The sequence below is a fragment of the Podarcis pityusensis genome (genome assembly GCF_964106645.2).
Source record: "Podarcis pityusensis genome assembly, chromosome: 16".
NCBI lineage: Eukaryota > Metazoa > Chordata > Lepidosauria > Squamata > Lacertidae > Podarcis > Podarcis pityusensis.
This window is the reverse complement of record NC_138041.1, coordinates 7,636,057-7,657,375: the sequence shown is the minus strand read 5'-3', so window position 1 is coordinate 7,657,375 and position 21,319 is coordinate 7,636,057. Positions and strand designations below refer to the sequence as shown.

The window sequence follows — 21,319 nt, the reverse complement described above, 5'->3', positions numbered from 1 at the left end:
AGTTCTGAGTGAACAATGGAGGGGTTTGGGGTTTGGGTGAGGTGTAAAGCAGTGGCAGGGAGGTGGGTGGTGCTGTGGTCTAAACCACTGAGCCTCTTGGGCTTGCCAATTAGAAGGTCAGCGGTTCGAATCCCCGCGACAGGGTGAGCTCCTGTTGCTCTGCCCCAGCTTCTGCCAACCTAGCAATTTGAAAGCACACCAGGGCAAGCAGATAAATAGGTACCGCTGCGGTTGGAAGGTAAACGACGTTTCTGTGCGCTCTGGTTTCCGTCATGGTGTTCCATTATGCCAGAAGCGGTTTAGTCATGCTGGCCACATGACCTGGAAAGATGTCTGTGGACAAACGCCGACTCCCTTGGCCTGAAGGCAAAATGAGCACCCCAACCCCATAGTCGCCTTTGACTGGACTTAACCGTCCAGGAGTCCTTTACCTTTACCTAATGCATTGTTCCCCTAAGTGGGATTACTTAGGGGAGTGTTAAGAGGCAAGGGGGTGGGTTGCAAACGCTGCAGGTTGTGAACGTGCCTTCCGCACGGATCACGTTAGCAACCCAAGTGTCCACTGTATCATCATCATCATCATCATCATCATCAATCCTGTTTGGAGCTGCCCAGAGTGGCTGGGGAAACCCAGCCAGATGGGCGGGTTATAAACAATAAATGGAACGATGGAACTGCAGAGTTTCAAGGGGCCCGGAGCGTCATCTATTCTAGCCCTCTGCAAGGCAGGGATCTCAACTAAGTCACACTTGACAAAATGCATCCTTGATTTCGTCAAGGCGGGTGTGGCAGGTGCTTATTTGACATTTCACAATGGGAGGCTTCTTTCCAGAGGAGAGGAAATCAGCACAAGGCGGGATGATTTGCAAGACTCTTCCGCAGCTGAGGAGGCTATAAAAACCGGCCTGCCTCGACGCCTGCATTCACATCACCTCTCTTCTCAGATCCTGCTCCCTTTGGAAACTCAGGTAAGTCCTCATCTCTTGGCAGCCAACCTGGAGGTGGCTTGGAAGCAGCCTCCCATGGGAGCTGCTCTCCTCCTCTGCCTGCTTTGGTTTGCTGCTAGCTGCCAAGGAAGGAGAGGGCAGTAGCTGACCAAGGGATATTCAGAGTCAGCCCATTGAAAGGAATGGAGCTAAGCTAGCCCAGTCCATCCATTACAATGGGTCTGCTCTGAGTAGGGCTAACCCAGAGTCCCTTCCTCCATTACCAATGCAGAAATACCTAGGGCTACTGGAGGGAGTCTAGAACGAACCTTCTTTCCATCTTCTGAAAACCTGCTCAGTTAAAGGTAAAGGGACCCCTGACCATTAGGTCCAGTCATGGCCGACTCTGGGGTTGCGGCGCTCATCTCGCTTTATTGGTCGAGGGAGCTGGTGTACAGTTTCCGGGTCATGTGGCCAGCATGACTAAGCCGCTTCTGGTGAACCAGAGCAGCGCACGGAAACGCCGTTTATCTTCCCGCCGGAGTGGTACCTATTTATCTACTTGCACTTTGACGTGCTTTTGAACTTCTAGGTTGGCAGGAGCTGGGACAGAGCAATGGGAGCCAACCTTCTGATCAGCAAGACCTAGGCTCTGTGGTTTAACCCACAGCGCCACCCGCGTCCCACCTGCTTGGTTAGAAAGTCCATTATCTTATTTTATTTTTCACTGCCCTGGCCACACTGGAGGCATAGCTGGAAAATTTTCAGCCTTGCTTAGCAGACTAGTAAAAACGTCTTGTAGGCAAATTTGCAGGCTCATTTTAAAAGCTGCTTCCAAGGGGCTTTGATGTGTTCTTTCTGGGTCCTGGATGCCAGCACTTTAAATCAGCCCTTCATTCAAAACCATGAGGACTAGAATCGTACTTGATTTGGAGGAAGTAGGGCTGAGAATGTCACCCACCTGAATTCTAGGAGAGCCACGTCCAGTAAGCGTAGCCCAGGCTTCGTTATCCCCAGATGTGAGTGGACTACAATGCCCATGATCCACAACCTGCAGAGTCCAGTGGACAAGGATGATGGGAGTTGTAGTTCAACCAACTACAGAGATTATATGTGCTGGAAATCAGCAACGTCTTGAGGCCACCATGTTGGTTACTCTGCTGACTCCCCTTATAGGCAGAGCTGAGCCTTGAACCCCTCTCTCCTTTTCCTCCCTCTCCTCTGTATCCTCCCAAAGGCTTAGCAAGATGAAAACTCTCATGGAGAAGGCTTTGGAGTGCATAGTTAACATCTTCCACCAGTATGCCATTCGGAACCCAATGGATGACTACCTGCAGTTCAAGGAGTTCGAGAAGCTATTGAAGGAACAAGCTCAGCCTTTCTTGAAGGATACTCTACCTGTAAGCACTGATGGACAGCTGGGAAAACTGTGGCCACAGGGATGGGGGCAAAGCTCTTGGTCCTGGGGTGTGTGTGTGTGTGTTCCCGTGGCCCTCCAGAGGACGCTGGACTCCAACTCCCATCATCTCCTGACCCTTAGTCATGTTGGATAGAGCTGATGGGAGTTGGAGTGCAATAACATTTGTGGCTCCCTTGGCCTTTAACTAGACCCCAGTTTCCTCAACTTAGTTCTCCAGCTGTTTCGGGACTACAGTTCCCATCATCCCTAGCTAGCAGGACCAGTGGCCAGGGATGATGGGAAATGTAGTCCAAAAACAGCTGGAGAACCAAACTTGGGAAACCCTGAACTAGACCACCTCTTGCTTTTCCTGACCTGAGCCTGAGAGACCACCATCTCAGCTCTTGCCTTCTTCTAAGACCAGGGGCAGGACTACAACTCCCACAACCCCCTGCTCACTGGCCATGACTGATAGGGCTGGTGGGAGCTGGAATCTGTCCCCAAATAACTGAAAGACCACCTCCTTCCCTCAAGACCCTCTTGGGTGCTGAGAAAGGGAGAGTCAGACCCCTTGGTAGTTCTTCCACCCTCAGATGTTCAGGGGGTGGTGGTGACGCAGGACAGGGTCTTCTCTGCTGTGGCCCCAAAGCTGTGGAACTCTGTCTCCAGAGCCTGGCACCTTCCTTATACAGCTTTTGGAGATGCTGAAGATGTATATTTTAAGAGCTCACCTTATTTCTATGGCTGGAAGTTGCATTAAAATGTTTTCATGTTGTGTTTTAATCTTGTAACCTGCCTCGGGACCTTAGGGTGAAGAGCGGGAAATTAATAATAATGATGAACAAATAAATATAACCCTTTCCTGCTTCCTCCTCAATCTTATCCGCAGCCCGGTATGAGCCAGGATGCTTACATCAAGAAGATGTTTGAAAAAGCAGACAAGAGCCGTGATGGGAAGCTGAAGTTCACTGAGTTCTTGCCTGTGCTGGAGCTTGCCCTCATAGATGCTCACAACAGATCCCACCGCCTGCCTGAGACCGGGCACTGAGTTAGCCAGGGCCCACCTGCAAGGCAGCCTATTCTTGAGTCCAACCTTGACGACCATCCATTCCCATGGATTGTAGGCACCCCTGCCTGACTACATCGCCGGCACTAGAAGACTTCAAAGTTTTGTCATAAGAACAATAAAACACACTTCATTGCAAACTCTCTGGGTCTTCTCCTCATGTGTTTCGTTTCGTTTGCATCCATTTTCATTAATTTTCATCCAGTTTTACAAATTCAGTTCAGTTTCAATGCAATATTCCCTTAAAACCTTTTGACTTCCCATCCTTGGTGTTTCTCTCCGAATCCTTTATCTACTGCCTTAAATGTAACACTTATTTCTTTTTTTAATTAATATTTTTAATTAGTTTCCAAAATTATTACAAATCAGTCCAGATCACACAATTAATACAATTCCTTGGGGGGGGGGGAATCAGGTTCCCGGCTCCTGTTGCAAACATATGTCCATTACTTCCTCATGTAGCCACTTCATCCTTCTTTGATCTCCATTTAATAATCCTTCTCTTGACATTAGTGCATTCTCGCAGCTGACTTTTACTGTTTCCTTACATACAGCACCTCTGTTGTTTTTCGTAAATATAAAATCCATTTCACGCATGTAAGAAGGTAAAGGGACCCCTGACCATTAGGTCCAGTCGTGACCGACTCTGGGGTTGCGGCGCTGATCTCGCTTTATTGGCCGATGGAGCCGGTGTACAGCTTCTGGGTCATGTGGCCAGCATGACTAAGCCGCTTCTGGCGAACCAGAGCAGGGCACGGAAACTCCGTTTACCTTCCCGCCGGAGTGGTACCTATTTATCTACTTGCACTTTGACATGCTTTCGAACTGCTAGGTGGGCAGGAGCTGGGACCGAGCAACGGGAGCTCACCCCATCGCGGGGATTCGAACTGCCGACCTTCTGATCGGCAAGTCCTAGGCTCTGTGGTTTAACCCACAGCGCATGTAGTCCTTCATAAATGTTCTCAGACCTGGTGTGTTGGGAGAGTTAGTCGCTTTCTTCTTTTGTCCAGTTCACTGCCATGTTTACAAAACAACTTTCCTTTCCTTCCGCTGTTCCCAGCTTGCGTACAAGGCTGCGTCTATAAATAAGATGTCCATTCTCCGCCATTAAAATTCCACTCTGGGGTTCTTCGGCACGCGGCAAAAGATAAAGCCTTTTCACAAATGAAACCTCTTGTCAGATTTAATTAGCAGCCGTTCATCATCTTGCTCTTAATTTCTCCCTCATGCTCCTGGACACGGGTGGCGCTGTGGGTAAAACCTCAGCGCCTAGGACTTGCCGATCGTCAGGTCGGCGGTTCGAATCCCCGCGGCGGGGTGCGCTCCCGTCGTTCGGTCCCAGCGCCTGCCAACTTAGCAGTTCGAAAGCACCCCCGGGTGCAAGTAGATAAATAGGGACCGCTTACTAGCGGGAAGGTAAACGGCGTTTCCGTGTGCTGCGCTGGCTCGCCAGATGCAGCTTGTCACGCTGGCCACGTGACCCGGAAGTGTCTCCGGACAGCGCTGGCCCCTGGCCTCCTAAGTGAGATGGGCGCACAACCCCAGAGTCGGACACGACTGGCCCGTACGGGCAGGGGTACCTTTACCTTTACCTTTTTACTCCTGGACCAGTCCAAAGATAATTTTAAATAAAGTCCATTCAACCTCGGTTGAGGGGGGAGGGCATAATAAAACATTGTTAAATTCCTTGTTCAGCAGAAATCAAGAGCCTCCCCCATCTTTCCCTCGGTGTCAGACAGAATAATATAGCTACAACTACGAGCATCTATTTTGCACGAGAGGTCAAGAAGAAAAAAAGACCATTTGGAAAACATATGAAAGCACAAAGCACCTTGTCCTCCTCCTTCTTTGCTAGCTGTTGTAAGGGATTTCAATCTTCATAAAAATCATTCAAATACCTTCAAAGATCCAAAGAGAAGATCTTGGCAGCTGATTGATTGTAGCCTGTTATAATATGCCGTTTCAGGAGCGCCTCATAATTAACACCAATATTCCAAATTAGTGAGGAACCGATCACAAATCATGCCGGAGACGGAGGTTTGTCCCGTGGAGGACCTTAAAGTCCACAAATGACAATATTTTGGAGGTCCCAAGTCACAAGGTGATTAGATTGGTCTCAACTAGGGCCAGGGCCTTTTCAGTACTGGCCCCAACTTGGTGGAATGCTCTGTCACAAGAGACTAGGGCCCTGCGGGACTTGACATCTTTCCGCAGGGCCTGCAAGATAGAGCTGTTCTGCCTCGCCTTTGGTTTGGACTCAGTCTGACCCTTATGTTTCCCTCCCCTTATGGTTTTGACTTTTAAAATGAGGCTGCATTTTAAATTGCATTTTAACGTGTATTTTAAATTGTTTCTTTTTCTTTTTTCTTATTATGTTTTTACTGATATTTTATTGGTGTTAGCCGCCCTGAGCCCGGCTCTGGCTGGGGCAGGTGGGGTATAAATAAAATTTATTATTATTATTATTATTATTATTATTATTATTATTATTATTAACAGAGACAGGCACGGCGATGGAGTCTCAGATTGCTTGGGAAGGACTTCGGAGGAGGAGGAGAATTAGGTAGCTATGGGAAGGCAGAGACCCCCACAACTGCATAATATGGGCAAGATCTACTGGGACGAATTGATGTGCTCACCAGGCCTGGGCTGAGCAGCCTTGTATCTTTTAAGAAAGAGTTTAATTTACTTAACGCCATGTGATTTAGGGCTACCAATACCTACTAACCACGATGGCTATGCCTCAGGAATGCTTCTGAATACCAATGGCCGGAAACAGCAGGAGGGGAGAGGGGTCCTGTGTTCGAGTCCTGCTTGTGGGTTCCCATTGGGGCATCTGGGTTGGCCATTGTGAGAACAGGATGCTGGACTCAATGGGCCATTGGCCTGATCCAGCAACCTCTTCTTATGCACTTACGTCTAAATGAGTAAACATCAGCATTGTGGCTGGTGCAACGTGGTCCATTATGAGAACACCCAACATTTTGGGGGTATGAAAACACGGAAAGCAGCGACGCCCATCCACCCACGACTAATAACTCAGGCCGCCTTGCAAGCCTTGGAAAAGCCAGCTATTGCTTGTCGAATCTGGTAACCTGGATTGTGCAAATGGGGCCACAGAACAACTTGCTTGGCATATCAATGGAGGATTTGCATATCAATGGCTAAGAGCAGTGGATAATTAAAGGAACCGCAATAACAGGAAGGACAGGCAGATACCAGGCGCTGGCTTGGAACAAATAACAAGGAAAAGAAGTTTGCCTTCATGATCAACTCACAACGTTCCTGAAGTCTATGGGGTGTTGTGAAACATAGTACAATTGCCCGAGTTTCAGGTTCATGGCGCATATAAGGCTGGAGAACCCTTTTTCAGCCCCAGGGCCAAATTCCCTCCTTAGCGAGGTTTTTTGGGGGGGGCATGGGCCAGTGGGCGGAGCCAGTGCAAGCAGGAACTAGAGAAGGGCTATTGTTTGGCGCAATCAGAAGGTCTCAGGTTTGGTCCCTGGCATCCCCATGTAGGGCTGGGAGAGAGAGACCCCTTGCTTGATGTTACGGAAAAATCTAGGTGCGAGGCTGCTCAGTCACCCAGCTCATTGGGCAGAGCCCGCGGGTCCCTGCGGAATAAAGGAAGGAGTCCAGCCACCAACCGGAGCAAATAGCTGTAGACCAAAGTTTATTGCGCAACAGGTTCAAAGAGGAATTTTGAACCCCGAGGATGGGGTGGCAAGGACTTTGGAACAACTGATTGGTTCAAAATTGGGAAAGGCGTACGACAAGGCTGTATATTGTCTCCCTGCTTATTTAACTTATATGCAGAATTCATCATGCGAAAGGCTGGGCTGGATGAATCCCAAGCAAGAATTAAGATTGCCAGAAGAAATATCAACAACCTCAGATATGCAGATGACACAACCTTGATGACAGAAAGTGAGGAGGAATTAAAGAACCTTTTAATGAGGGTGAAAGAGGAGAGCGCAACATATGGTCTGAAGCTCAACATCAAAAAAACGAAGATCATGGCCACTGGTCCCATCACCTGCTGGCAAATAGAAGGGGAAGAAATGGAGGCAGTGAGAGATTTTACTTTCTTGGGCTCCATGATCACTGCAGATGGTGACAGCAGCCACAAAATTAAAAGACGCCTGCTTCTTGGGAGAAAAGCAATGACAAACCTAGGCAGCATCTTAAAAAGCAGAGACATCACCTTGCCAACAAAGGTCCATACGTATAGTTAAAGCTATGGTTTTCCCAGTAGTGATGTATGGAAGTGAGAGCTGGACCATAAAGAAGGCTGATCACTGAAGAATTGATGCCTTTGAATTATGGTGCTGGAGGAGACTCTTGAGAGTCCCATGGACTGCAAGAAGATCCAACCGATCCATTCTGAAGGAAATCAGCCCTGAGTGCTCACTGGAAGGACAGATCCTGAAGCTGAGGCTCCAAGACTTTGGCCACCTCATGAGAAGAGAAGACTCCCTGGAAAAGACCCTGATGTTGGGAAAGATGGAGGGCACAAGAAGGGGATGACAGAGGACAAGATGGTTGGACAGTGTTCTTGAAGCTACCAGCATGAGTTTGACCAAACTGTGGGAGGCAGTGGAAGACAGGAGTGTCTGGCGTGCTCTGGTCCAGGGGGTCACAAAGAGTCGGACATGACTAAACAACTAAACAACTACAACAAAAATCTTATCCCAGCATACAGTTCATTAAGCATCATCACGACATCATTGCTATATCAGAAAAGGGGAGGGTTATACATGATTAATATAGGAGGGATGTGTTGGGGCAACAGGTGGATAGAGGATATGTATTGGGAAGTACATTCTAAGCACCTACTACAAAGGGACAATAGAACTTTGGTTTGCATAGTCTGCCACCTGGGCAAGTCCAAAGGAGTGCCTTTGCCCTGCGATTGAGCCAGTGTGGTGTAGTGGTTAAGAGCGGTAGACTCCTAATCTGGGGAACTGGGTTCGCGTCTCCGCTCCTCCACATGCAGCTGCTGGGTGACCTTGGGCCAGTCACACTTCTTTGAAGTCTCTCAGCCCCACTCACCTCACAGAGTGTTTGTTGTGGGGGAGGAAGGGAAAGGAGAATGTTAGCCGCTTTGAGACTCCTTAAAGGGAGTGAAAGGCGGGATATCAAATCCAAACTCTTCTTCTTCTTCTTCTATGAGTACCTTCCTGTGAGTACGTGACCTCCTGCTTGAGGGATTATGGCGGGGATCAAGTGGTTTCCAAGTCCTTGACCAATGAAGCAAATTGGGGGTGGAATGAAGGAAACTGGCAAAGGAGTTGATTTTATGTGGTTTTTAAAGCTAGGTAACTTCCCTAAGCTGTCAAGCTGAAAGGATACATTTATGCATAATATTTGTACCATTTAACAACTCTAAAGATGTGCCCCCCCCCCGTAATTTCCATAACACTTGCAAATCCTGGAGAGCTGTTGCCAGTCAGTGTCCACAATACTGACCTAGATGGACTAATGGATTGACTCAGGGTTGCTGCCTTTGGCCGGGCAAAGTACAGGACAGATTGGGGGTGGAATAGGGGGTGGGGGCTAAAATGACTTTACCTGGTGAAGAAATGACTTCAGAGCAATCCATGACGATGACACACATGGTTCACCGTGTTTTATTCAACGAGAAAAATAACAAAAGCACTATAATGGACGAGTGTAAGAAAAATATTGAATGTTACAAGTGTAGCTGGGCTTTGTAATGCCCACTGGTTTGCTGCTGCCCCTTCAGAAACCGCCTTGTCTGTCTCGATGGCAACTTCCAGGCAACTCTATTACTCCTTTAAACTCATTGCGTATTTAAGCAAGTAAACTCATCGAGCTTAATCAAATGTCCAAGGGCCAATGAACATCATTAGTGTATTTAATAACATTGCCATTTAATAAGCTAAACTATTAAGCCCTCTTTTTCAAAAACAGATTACATAAATCCAAATAAATAATTATTTTCACAATATACAAAAAGAAGCATGCATCTACCTGCACACTTCCAAGACATTTGCCCTACATAGCTGCCTACATAGCTGGCTTGCCATCTCTCAGCTCTTTAGCATGCCTCCTTCCCTTCGTGGTGCCTAGCTCTCTGTTCATGTTCAGTTCTTGCCAATCTCTGAACAAGAAGCTGGAGAGCGGGGTTATTAAAAACCCAGCAATGCTTCTCTTGTACTTTCAAACTCCCCTGGCTTTTGAGCAGTTAGGGATCCTGTTATGTACTGAGTTGAATAGGACCCAAAATGCAGCAGTCTGATTGGTCCTAGAACAATAGGATCCAAAATGCAGCAGTCTGATTGGTCCACAGGAGCCACCCAATCCAACTCCAAGTGGAAGTGAATCTGCAACCTGATTGATCTACAGGAGAATCCCGGAATTAGCCAATCACATGGGGCCCATTGTGTAAATAATGTATATAAAGCAGACATTTCGGGGGAACTGGTCTTCCTCCCTACTATGAGCTGAATAAAGAGCATGAAATCCACACTCGACTCCGAGTATACTTCAGGGTTTCTCTGGCCGCCAACAACGCCTTAACCCCTTGCCCCTAAAGCGAAGAAGTTGAAGAATGACAAAGGGAGAGTGTGGTAGATCACTCCCAGTTTTTGATACTGGATAGTAGATCACAGCCTACTTGAACCCGGACATGCCTGGACTAGATGATCCTCAGGGTCCCTTCCAACTCTACAATTCTATAATACAACAAAGAGCACCTCCTTTCTTTGAATGGCTAGTTATGGCCCCCACAAACGTGTCTAGTCTGTGACTGCATTTTGGAAATGTGCTTGTTTGACAAAGGGCTACAGCTCATTGGTAGAGCCGTCTCTGCATAGACAAAGGCCGGAGGTCGAATTCCCGGCATTTCCAGCTGGGCTGAGAATGGCTCTGCCCAAAACCACGGAGAGCTGCTGCCAATCTGTGTTGATGCTACTGATCTAGGTGTGTCAAGGGTCTGACTCTGCTAAGTTCACGATTGGGAAATAATTGCCAAAGCTGCCTGAAGATGAGTCAGTCTCCTCAAAGGATCTACCTGTTTCAGAGTTCCAGTAAGTGATTTGGGATGTAGATGAGAACTTTTGAGATGGCTCTTCCATTGGTTCGCCTTCCGGGTACCACATTTCAACAACAAGGACGCCTCTCTGTGTATTGGAACCAAAGGGTTTTCAACAGTGGATTGCAAAACCCTTGGTAGAACAAGTTTGGGAACTTTGGGAACTGGGGATCCTTTCTGTACAGCTGAACTCACCACCTTCTTGCTAATGGGATTTTGCCTTTCAAAGGGACGGATGGGCCAATTTGTCTACTTCCTTTTCCTTCGGTTATTCATTTCCCCCGCCTCAAATCCAGCTCCCCACGTGTCCACAACAGTTTGCCATTTTCTGGCATATCCGGCGTCGTGGTGCAAAGATCCCTCCCGCAGGGGATCCCCCCGTTTCCCAGAGTTGCTGACCCTTTTTAAGGGGGGAACCCCAAAGTTGCTGACCTTTTTCTAGGGAGCTGACACCACGCCAAGACATTATCTCTGCTTGGGAAAAGAAAACAGGAAACATAAACAAAGAACCAGTAAACAGTTAGGATGCAGCTTAACTGTACAGTATCAGAAAGGCACTCAGCCAATTGGGTTGCCAATAAATATTCCTGCAGACATTTCTGAGATCATGGTCTTTCTAATGAGTGGCTCTGTTAATTGTCTTACTTTAAATGTTGTGACGATCCTATGCCCTTTTAAAATGCGGTTTTGGGGAGGGTGGGGGTTATTACGGTTGTTGTTTTTATTTTGATTATGTATTTTGTGGTTTTATATTTTGATTTTATTCAGTGAAGTGGCCCAAGACCTTGGGGTATAGGGCGGTATATAAATTCAATTCATCATCATCATCATCATCATCATCCCACTTTCCACCATCCACATGCCCCTTTTTGTCCCTTTACACTGGCATGTTTTGCATCAGCTTTCTTTCAAGTAGCATAAATAGATAAAACTGGAAGTGGAGGGGAGAGAGGTAGCAGTGAGAGGAGACAGACAGACACCGCCTCCAATATCCTATCCCTTCCTGCAGCAACACTCAGAAGGAAATCTGACTCTGAATACAATTGGGCTTACTCTCAGGTGCATTTACATAGGATTATCCTTGCTGCAGGAATTATACCTTTATATTGTTTTTAATCATCACCTGCCCCAGGAAGGTGTGCTTTGCAAAATGAAATCGCACGGCTGCACTGCAACATCAGAATAATAATAATAAAAATAATAATTTATACCCTGCCCATCTGGCTGGGTTTCCCCAGCCACTCTGGGCGGCTTCCAACAAAATATTAAAATACAATAGTCCTTCAGATATTAAAAGCTTCCCTAAACAGGGCTGCCTTCAGATGTCTCCTAAAAGTCTGGTAGTTGCTTTTTCCTTTGACATCTGGTGGGAGGGCATTCCACAGGGCGGGTGCCACTACCGAGAAGGTCCTCTGCCTGGTTCCCTGTAACTTGGCTTCTCACAGTGAGGGAACCGCCAGGCGGCCCTCAGCGCTGGACCTCAGTGTCCAGGCAGAACGATGGGGGTGGAGACGCTCCTTCAGGTATACTGGGCCGAGGCCATTTAGGGCTTTAAAGGTCAGCACCAACACTTTGAATTGTGCCCAGACACGTACTGGGAGCCAATGTAGGTCTTTCAAGACCGTGTCATATGGTCTCGGCAGCCACTCCCAGTCACCAATCTAGCTGCCACATTCTGGATTAGTTATTTCCGAGTCACCTTCAAAGGTAGCCGCACGTAGAGCGCATTGCAGTAGTCCAAGCGGGAGATAAGCAGAGCAGTGCAAGACATTCTGCGAGCAGGTGGGGTCTCAGCCTGCATACCAGATGGAGCTGATAAACAGCTGCCCTGGACACAGAATTGACCTGCGGCTACCTAATATAAAAGTGGTAGGCAAGGGATTAAGGGTGGAGACAGATGGCTGGCGACGCACAAACTCCTGATGCCTCATCCAGCCCACATCATAGAAATGGCTCCCCCTCCCCTTTTAATTTTGTGGCTGGGGGGGAGAGCAGGGGACCCTTATCAGCTGCACTCAATAGAAATCATACCCCACCACACACCCGACTATTAAAACTCCCTCTTGCCAAGCGGCGCATGGTGGGCAGGCGCAGCGGCGGAGGAATCCTCTTGGTGGCACATGGTGCCCATAGGCCCCCTTGACAGCCCTATGCCAATCCCAGGCATGCAGGGAAGAGTTGGCTAGCCGTCTCAGTGCCCCGCAGAGCCCACAGCAAAAGAACCTGTGGTGCTCAAACGGACTCTGCTCTGCTTGTTGGCTCTTCGCCGGACTGCAATGCTCAATACCGGACTCCAATGCTAGGTGCCCCTGGGAGCCCAGTGCTCTGGTGCCATGCACCACTAAAGGCAAGGGTTAAGATGGCCCTGCTCAGACGGAAGCGAGTGTTTAATGAGAGTACCCCAAACATTGTTTTTAAGAAAGTAAGCACTGCCTTTAAGCACAACCGTATTTTGTTTTGGAAATATTAGCCCTGGGGCCTTGTTATTAAGCCCCCACCTGATTGTCATCCTGCTCAAATCACTTTTGGGAATAGGCTGGGCCAGTTCAAGTCCAAGAAGGCTGAAAGGGCTGTTTTGCGGTGGCAGCGAAGCTAAAGACGAAGTCTAACTTTCTCTGCCTGGCTTCCTGCCCTCCCTCGACTGTTGCAGTGCAGGCTAGAAGGCATGGATACAAGAAACACAACTGCAATCACGGCAACTTTGGCTCTTAATCATTGCACAAGAGTGGAAGGTGACAAAATGAAAGGTGTTTTCAGACGCATATGGAATTTGGTCAGGATTAATGACTTCCCATCAGGAAACAGGTTGTATGGTAATTCCTGGGTGGCACCCAATCACTCCCTCATAAGCAGCTGAATCTTGTGTCATTACCATCGCTGAAATACAGACTCAGGGAGGCATATATAAACAGTGCCAGGAGAGCCCTACATCACATCCACGGCTAGGAATCAGCTGGCAAGCTCGGTGAGTCTCTCTCTTATAACCCCTCTCTTTAGAGAAGTGTTGCGCCAAAACCTGTCCTCCAGTGATTGCAATAACCGGTACATGGTGCTGCCCCTGGAAATGTCTCAGAAAACTTCCACAGGTCCAAAACACAGTGGCTGGAGTCAGGGGTGGAGGAAGGGGGTTATGGTGGGGGCGTACCGCCCTGGGTGTCTTCGCTGAGGGGGGTGACATTTGGCAGTTGCGGGTGGGCAGCACGCCAAATGTCCGCCATCGGTGACACGTTCCGCCCCTGGTTGCAGGGCACGCGTGCCGCTCCATGCACCAGAGTGGCTATCCTGCGCCTGGGAGGGCACCCTCTGTGCCCTGCCCCCCTTGGGTCCGTGCCCGCCCTGGGCAGCGGGGTAAAATGTTCCGCCGCTGGCTGGGGTTGCCTTTAGATGTCACATAAGGTCTGTTCTAAAAGCGTTGGATTGGCTACTGGTCTGTTTCTGGGCCCAATTCAGGGCCCGCCCATTTGTGTTTAAAATCCTAAACGACTTAGGCGCCAAATATCTGAATGGCCCTCTTCCTCCATAAAGGACTCCCCCCCATGATAAAATGAGCAGAGGTGACCCTTTTGGTAGCTCCCCCTCCCTCAGAAGTTTGGGGTGGTGGTACTCCAGGAGAGGGCCTTCTCTGTGGGAGCCCCTAAAAGTTGTGGAATTCCCGCCTCACAGAGGTGGATCTGGCTTTTCGCTTCCTGGTAAGCCCTCAACCTATCTAAGTTTTGGCAATATGTTTTTAAGTGGCCGAAAGGGGACTTTGGCAAACCCAGCCGCCATTGAACCAAATGTGTTTTGACTATATGTAATTTTGGCTTTAGGCGCAATCCTCGGAACGTAACCCCTGTGTAAATTGCAGGCTTACTGTACAACTTTACAGCTTTCTTCACCTGGCCTTTGACACCCAAGGTGTGTGTTTTCTGGTTCCACCTGTTCCTGTGCCTGTAATCTGATTTAACTGTTTTTAAAATCTTAAATGGTTGTAACTTGGTGGTAAAGGGCGAGTTATAAATGTGGTGGCGTTTATGATGATGATAGTAGTAATAGTTTCTCAAATGTTTCCTTACCCCACAAAAGAGGCCTCTGCTTTTCTGCCTCATTTGCAGAGTCCTTTAGGATGTCTTTATAATTTCGGAGAGTTAGGTGATGATTTTACCTAACCTAGAGTTCTGTGAGAGGGACCAGGGGTCTGGGCATGTTCCTCTCAGGCCCTGCAGCCTCCACAGCTGTTCGTACAACAACATCTGGGTGTGGACAGCCTGCAAGGTATTCCTGTGGAACATGACTGAAACACAGGAACAAGGAGAGACTTCCAGCCTTAACAATCTACAATTGCCATGGTTCTTTCTTTGCAAGGGGCGATGGGCAGGAAGCCATGACTGTTCTCAGTGTTATCATAGTATTTTCAATGTATAGTCTTTTGGAGAACTGAGAAACCAAAACGGACATATTCACACATCCTTATCTGCTGCTGGTGGCTGAACTGGAATATCTTGCTGCCTTGCGGCTTCCTAAATTCTTAATAGCTTTAGTGGCCAAAAAGGCCCATGATTATGAACACGTTTCTGTTGAGATGTGTCCAAGGGAACGGGGGCAATTGGCAGGCCCCCAGCTGGCTCCAGCCTGCCAGCCGGTTGCTGGTCAAACTCCAGTCCTTGGTTCTGCATCAAACTGTGACTCAGGGCTTCAGAAACCTTTCAGAAGCTGAGCACGCAAGCCAGCAGAGTAAAAAACCTCTTCGCAACAGAAGGGCAGATAGAGGCATATGTAAAGCATATTCACAGCAGTTTATTTAGCATACATCAGGACAAAGAAAAACATGTCTGCTCTCCTTGCATGTCCAAAGCAAGAAGCATAAGCAAAAGCTATACACAAACGGAAGTTCCCAGCAAGCTGTGCTGGAATGTAAACAGGCATGTGGCACACAACAGTCATGCCTGTTCCTCTTAAGGTGGAACGGAATATCTTAACAGTTTCATGCGTCTTCCAGGTCAGCAGAGATTGCAGAGAATGGCAACCCATCCTCCGAGTACCCACCAACAGCCCCCGGTTACCCATCCCAAGGCTCCGAGTACATCGGATAGTTTGCCTCACTGCACTCTGGAGTTGGCGCTCGAGATCATTGTGAACATCTACCATCAATTCGCTCCTCGGGAAGGCAAGGATGACTTCTTGAGCCTCAAGGACATGACGGAGCTTCTCAAGAGCCAAGCTCCCACTTTCCTGGCTGCCTGTGTGAGTGAAGCCAAAGGAAATGGTGGTGGTGGTGGTGCAAATGTGTATGCAAAAAATCAGGAGTCAGGTTGTTGTTGTTTAGTCGTGTCCAACTCTTTGTGACCCCGTGGACCAGAGCACACCAGGCACTCCTGTCTTCCACTGCCTCCCGCAGTTGGGTCAAACTCATGCTGGTAGCTTCGAGAACACTGTCCCACCATCTCGTCCTCTGTCGTCCCCTTCTCCTTGTGCCCTCCATCTTTCCCAACATCAGGGTCTTTTCCAGGGAGTCTTCTCTTCTCATGAGGTGGCCAAAGTATTGGAGCCTCAGCTTCAGGATCTGTCCTTCCAGTGAGCACTCAGGGCTGATTTCCTTCAGAATGGAGAGGTTTGATCTTCTTGCAGTCCATGGGACTCTCAAGAGTCTCCTTCAGCACCATAATTCAAAAGCATCAATTCTTCGGCGATCAGCCTTCTTTATGGTCCAGCTCTCACTTCCATACATCACTAATGGGAAAACCATAGCTTTAACTATACAGACCTTTGTTGGCAAGGTGATGTCTTTGCTTTTTAAGATGCTAGCTTTCTTGTAATGTTGGGGCCATCCGGATGACCTGTTTGCCGAGAGTTCATCCTGATTTGCTTGCACAAAGGTGATGCAGAGGTTAGATGAGACCTGGTCTTTACTGAGTTCCCCAAGAAAAGGGATGGACTGTTAAACCACCCTGGGAACTGTAGTGCTGTGAGGGGAAAAGGGGGTCCCCTAGCAACTCTCAGCACCTTTAACCAAACTGTGGTCCCCAAGGAACTATTGGGGGCCCACTTCAAATCCCTGATTCTTCCTTTGAAGCCTTCCCTGCCACACCAACGCCCCACATTATGTATGATTTTAGTTGCAGGGCTGCTGGGCATAGCTTCCCTCAAAAGGCCATGTGGGGCCAAATGGGGAGTCCTGGCGGGTGAGCTTTTAGTATGCACCTACATCCCTCCTACAATTCTAGATATAGGTAGGTAGCTGTGTTGGTCTGCCGTAGCTGAAATAAAATTAAAAAAATCCTTCCAGTAGCACCTTAGATAAGTTTGTTATTGGTATGAGCTTTCGTGTGTATGCACACTTCTTCAGATACAGTGGTACCTCAGGTTAAGAACTTAATTTGTTCTGGAGGTCCATTCTTAACCTGAAACTGTTCTTAACCTGAGGTACCACTTTAGCTAAAGGGGCCTCCCGCTGGCGCCGCACGATTTCTGTACTCATCCTGAAGCAAAGTTCTTAACCCGAGGTACTATTTCTGGGTTAGTGGAGTCTGTAACCTGAAGCATCTGTAACCTGAGGTACCACTGTACACTGAAACAGAAGTCACCAGACCCTTATATATAGTGAGAGGGTGGGGAGGGGTATTACTCAGAAGGGTGGTGGGAATGGGACTTCTTACCAAACTCAAAACCATGGAGAGACCTGGTCTGAATAGAGGCACTGGATTCTTATCTCATTATACATGATAAAGCTATTTTTGGCCATCTCACCCCTTGCTTTTTCCTGTAAGACCAATTGCAGTCGTTAACAGTCGTCAACTGATTTACCAAACCTATCAGCCAATCACCCATTCCCAACACCCTTCTGAGTAATACCCCTCACCTCTCACTATATATACGGGTCTAGTGACTTCTGTTTCAGTGTATCTGAAGAAGTGTGCATGCACACAAAAGCTCATACCAATAACAAACTTACGTTGGTCTCTAAGGTGCTACTGGAAGGATTTTATTTTATTTTATCCCTCCTGCAAAATACTGACAGGACTAATCAGGACTAATCCTCCAGTATACCTGAAGGAGGGTCTCCACCCCCATCGTTCAGCCCAGCACTGAGGTCCAGCGCCAAGGGCCTTCTGGTGGTTCCCTCACTGCAAGAAGCCAAGTTACAGGGAACTGGGCAGAGGGCCTTCTTGGTAGTGGCACCCTCCCTGTGGAACACTCTCTCTCAGACGTCAAGGAGATAAATAACTACACGACTTTGAGAAGAAATCTGAAGGCAGCCCTGTTTAGGGAAGTTTTTAATATTTGATATTTTATCACTTTCTATTACTATTAATATTTTGTTGGGAGCCGCCCAGAGTGGCTGGGAAAACCCAGCCAGATGGGAGGGGTATAAAAATAAATTATTATTATTATTATTTACAATGGTCAGTTAAAACGTTAAAAATATGTTATAAAAATGTGACACCAGAGGGAGCTGTAGAACAGCAATCTGTCGTCAATGGATATAGCCTTGAGAGCTATATCATGGTTTTTATTTTAAGTGGTGATGGATGATGGAAATTGTAGTCCCGCCATATCTGGTCCCCTAAGGTCAAAGAATAAGGCAGATCATGATGTTTTCAGAGGAGCATTTGCCAACCAAAGTTTCATCTAGTTCTCCCCATCTTCCCTTACAGAACAGAAACCGCCCAGACTACATGAAAGAGCTCTTCAAAAAGGCAGATGTTGACAAGACCGGACAACTGACTTTTGAGGAGTTCACCAAAGTGTTTGCTCTCCTGGCAGACGATACCCATCGCCTGAGTCACGGCGAGGACCGATGTGGCCCAGACCACGATTGAGCTCCCCCCATAAATTGGTACTGCCTGTTGTAAAACCTGCCAAATAAAGGATTTGCACGAGACATGTGACCCTAAAGCATCTGTTCATAGAATTGTAGCATTGGTAGGGACCCCCGGGGTCATCTAGTCTGGCTCCTTGCAATGTGGGCTGCCCAACCTCTGTTAAAAACCTCCCATGAAGGTAATCAAACCACTTCTCAATGGAACATACCTTTTTAAAAAACCAAAATCCATTACCATGAATTCATAATAGGAAAAACACACACAGAATAGAATGGCTGATCATAACAGGAAAAACCAGCAGTACCATTACATACATCGGCCTATAAAAAGTAACATTGTTATTATTATTTTCTTACAGAAGGAAATGCTTAATTCTGTAATACAGTGGTGCCTCGCAAGACGAAAATAATCCGTTCCGCGAGTCTCTTCGTCTAGCGTTTTTTTTGTCTTGCGAAGCAAGCCCATTAGCGGTTTAGCGGATTAGCGCTATTAGCGGTTTAGCGGCTTAGCGGCTATTAAAGGCTTAGCGGCTTAGTGGCTAAAGGCTATTAGCGGCTTAGCAGCTTAGAAAAAGGGGGGGGGGAAGCGAAAAAAATCGCAAGACTCGCAAGACAAAGCAAGCCCATAGGGAAATTCGTCTTGCGAAGCGCATCGAAAAACGGAAAACCCTTTCGTCTAGCGGGTTTTTCGTCTTGCGAGGCATTCGTCTTGCGGGGCACCACTATAATCAAAATGCAAACGTATTTCCTCAATTTCCCCAATTTCCAGGGGTTCCAGGAGCTTACCCAGGGTTCAGTTTCCTTGGAATGAGGGACAGCAGAGACTGTGGTCTCTTTAAGATATATAGTTTATTCACACATATATAAAGCCTGAGTCATGGGTAGGCAAACTAAGGCCCGAGGGCCGGATCCGGCCCAATTGCCTTCTAAATCCGGCCTGCGGATGGTCTGGGAATCAGTGTGTTTTTACATGAGTAGAATGTGTGCTTTTATTTAAAATGCATCTCTGGGTCATTTGTGCGGCATAGGAATTTGTTGATTTTTCTTCTTCAGAATATAGTCCGGCCCCCCACAAGGTCTGAGGGACAGTGGACCGGCCCCCTGCTGAAAAAGTTTGCTGACCTCTGGCTGAGTCTACGATGGAGGGGCTCACAGCATTAACAGCCCAAGAGGCTCTTGCTTCTCACATAGCCACAGCCTTGGATTCAAGCTGAAATCAGGCCTGGCTCTGACTCTGGCTTCCCAGCCTGCTACCTGCTCTGTCTTCCTCACCACCAGTTAGTTGAGGAAGGCCGCCCCCTGCAGCCATTTGCCCTGTGTTGCTGAGCCACTTCTTTTGTTATGTTAATAACCCATACTTAGGCCATTACCACACCAGGAAGCTAGCCTGGCTATTCCAGGAATTGCAACCCTGCTGGATGCAAAGTTTAGAAGGGGCCACAGGCATAACAACTGATTCCCCGCTCCCCCCAAAAAAACAGCAACACTACCTCTCTCCAAGAACAAGGTATCTGTTCCCAGATAAACGAACAGGCAGCAGAACGCAGCTTCCCTGTAGAACAATAACAGGTAAGTTAACAAAGGCATTAGAACACACACAATCAAAAACATTAACACTTTTCATCCAACCCCAGTACAGTCATACCTCAGGTTACAGACGCTTCAGGTTGCACGTTTTTGGGTTGCGCACGATGCTGAACCCGGAAGTACCAGAATGGGTTACTTCCGGGTCTGGACAATCGTGCTTTGCGCATGCGCAGAAGCGCCGAATCGCGACCCGCATGTACACAGAAGGGGCGCTGCGGGTTACGAATGTGCCTCCCGCACGGATCACGTTCGCAACCCGAGCGTCCACTGTATAGTAACAGCTTATTCCTTTCAAGCAAGTTTCCAATCCATCAGAATCTCTCTTCTCCAGTCCCAGTTCTGCGTCTCCACAGTCCCCACACTTGGCACTATTAAAAGTTTACTGTCCACACACTCTCACTGCGCATATACTTGTGTGTAGGTAAAACCTCTTTCAATTGTTCAGCAGAGTAATCTTCCCGGAAGCAGTGGACAATAACAGAAGTGGTTTTAAAGATGACTCGACAAACTCTGTGACGTCTCGGTCAAGAGATTTTATTCCCTGACCGGGTACAAGCATTACGGTAGCAAAGATATTTTTCAACTGTTAATATAAACAACAATTAACAGCACGCTTTCAAACAAAGTCTCTCTTATCTCCTGCATGCCGTAAATTACAGGAACGGTCCTTCAGCAGATTTTACAGGCACACTTCGGTCAGAAGCCTGCAAAAAATGAAGCCAAGTGGCCTTTTTATTGGCACTTCCAGTTGATGCTAATTAAGCTCAGAGTGCCACTCCCATATATAAAGGAATGTTCTGGAACCTTCTAGAAACTTCTACTTGTTTCTGGCGGAATGATTCTCTAACAGGCACATCAAAGAGGATGAGTTTCTGATATGTTTAAGTCAGGATGAAAGCCTCCGTAGCAGAGTTGCATTACACAAAGGCCTTGCTCATTCTTTGCCTTGTTCCAATGTAGCGCAGAGGCATTCTGAGACACATGGTTATTGGAACAATTCCCAAACACCATGAAACAGTTCCTATCACGGCTGACATGCAAAAAGCACCCATCAACAGCTGTTCAAAAAGCAATACAAAATTTCAAGAAGGATTCGTGTAGTAAAAGGTAAAGGGACCCCTGACCATTAGGTCCAGTTGTGGCTGACTCTGGGGTTGCGGCGCTCATCTTGCATTATTGGCCGAGGGAGCCTGCATACAGCTTCCGGGTCATGTGGCCAGCATGACTAAGCCGCTTCTGGTGAACCAGAGCAGCGCACAGAAATGCCGTTTACCTTCCCACCGGAGCGGTACCTATTTATCTACTTGCACTTTGATGTGCTTTTGAACTGCTAGGTTGGCAGGAGCAGGGACCGAGCAACGGGAGCTCACCCCATCGCGGGGATTCAAACCGCTCACCTTCTGATCAGCAAGCCCTAGGCTCTGTGGTTTAACTCACAGTGCCACCCAAGTCCCAACGTATTATATATATAAGACCTTAACAT

The 21,319-nt window shown here is 47.8% G+C and overlaps 2 protein-coding genes across 2 annotated transcripts; both read left to right on the top strand.

The window, feature by feature from the left end:
• The first annotated feature begins 829 nt into the window (after positions 1 to 829).
• Positions 830 to 3,536, top strand: LOC308465097 (protein S100-A12-like). The gene is made up of 3 exons (XM_080984938.1): positions 830 to 968; positions 2,164 to 2,326; positions 3,215 to 3,536. Exons 2-3 carry the CDS (start codon positions 2,174 to 2,176, stop codon positions 3,371 to 3,373), a joined length of 312 nt encoding a protein of 103 aa, XP_080841064.1. The 5' UTR covers positions 830 to 968; positions 2,164 to 2,173; the 3' UTR covers positions 3,374 to 3,536.
• A 10,721-nt stretch (positions 3,537 to 14,257) lies between these two features.
• Positions 14,258 to 18,309, top strand: LOC308465086 (protein S100-A7-like). Its single transcript, XM_080984921.1, has 3 exons — positions 14,258 to 14,345; positions 15,427 to 15,671; positions 18,083 to 18,309. The coding sequence occupies exons 2-3, from the start codon at positions 15,447 to 15,449 to the stop codon at positions 18,245 to 18,247; spliced, it is 390 nt and encodes a 129-aa protein (XP_080841047.1). The 5' UTR covers positions 14,258 to 14,345; positions 15,427 to 15,446; the 3' UTR covers positions 18,248 to 18,309.
• Positions 18,310 to 21,319: the final 3,010 nt, after the last annotated feature.

What these genes read in the sequence shown, in the direction of transcription:
- LOC308465097 (XM_080984938.1), top strand. Translation starts at nt 2,174, where the DNA reads ATGAAAACTCTCATGGAGAAGGCTTTGGAGTGCATAGTTAACATCTTC. An exon ending in TCTTGAAGGATACTCTACCT is followed by an intron (nt 2,327 to 3,214) that starts GTAAGCACTGAT and finishes TCTTATCCGCAG; the next exon opens with CCCGGTATGAGCCAGGATGC.
- LOC308465086 (XM_080984921.1), top strand. Translation starts at nt 15,447, where the DNA reads ATGGCAACCCATCCTCCGAGTACCCACCAACAGCCCCCGGTTACCCAT. An exon ending in CCACTTTCCTGGCTGCCTGT is followed by an intron (nt 15,672 to 18,082) that starts GTGAGTGAAGCC and finishes CTTCCCTTACAG; the next exon opens with AACAGAAACCGCCCAGACTA.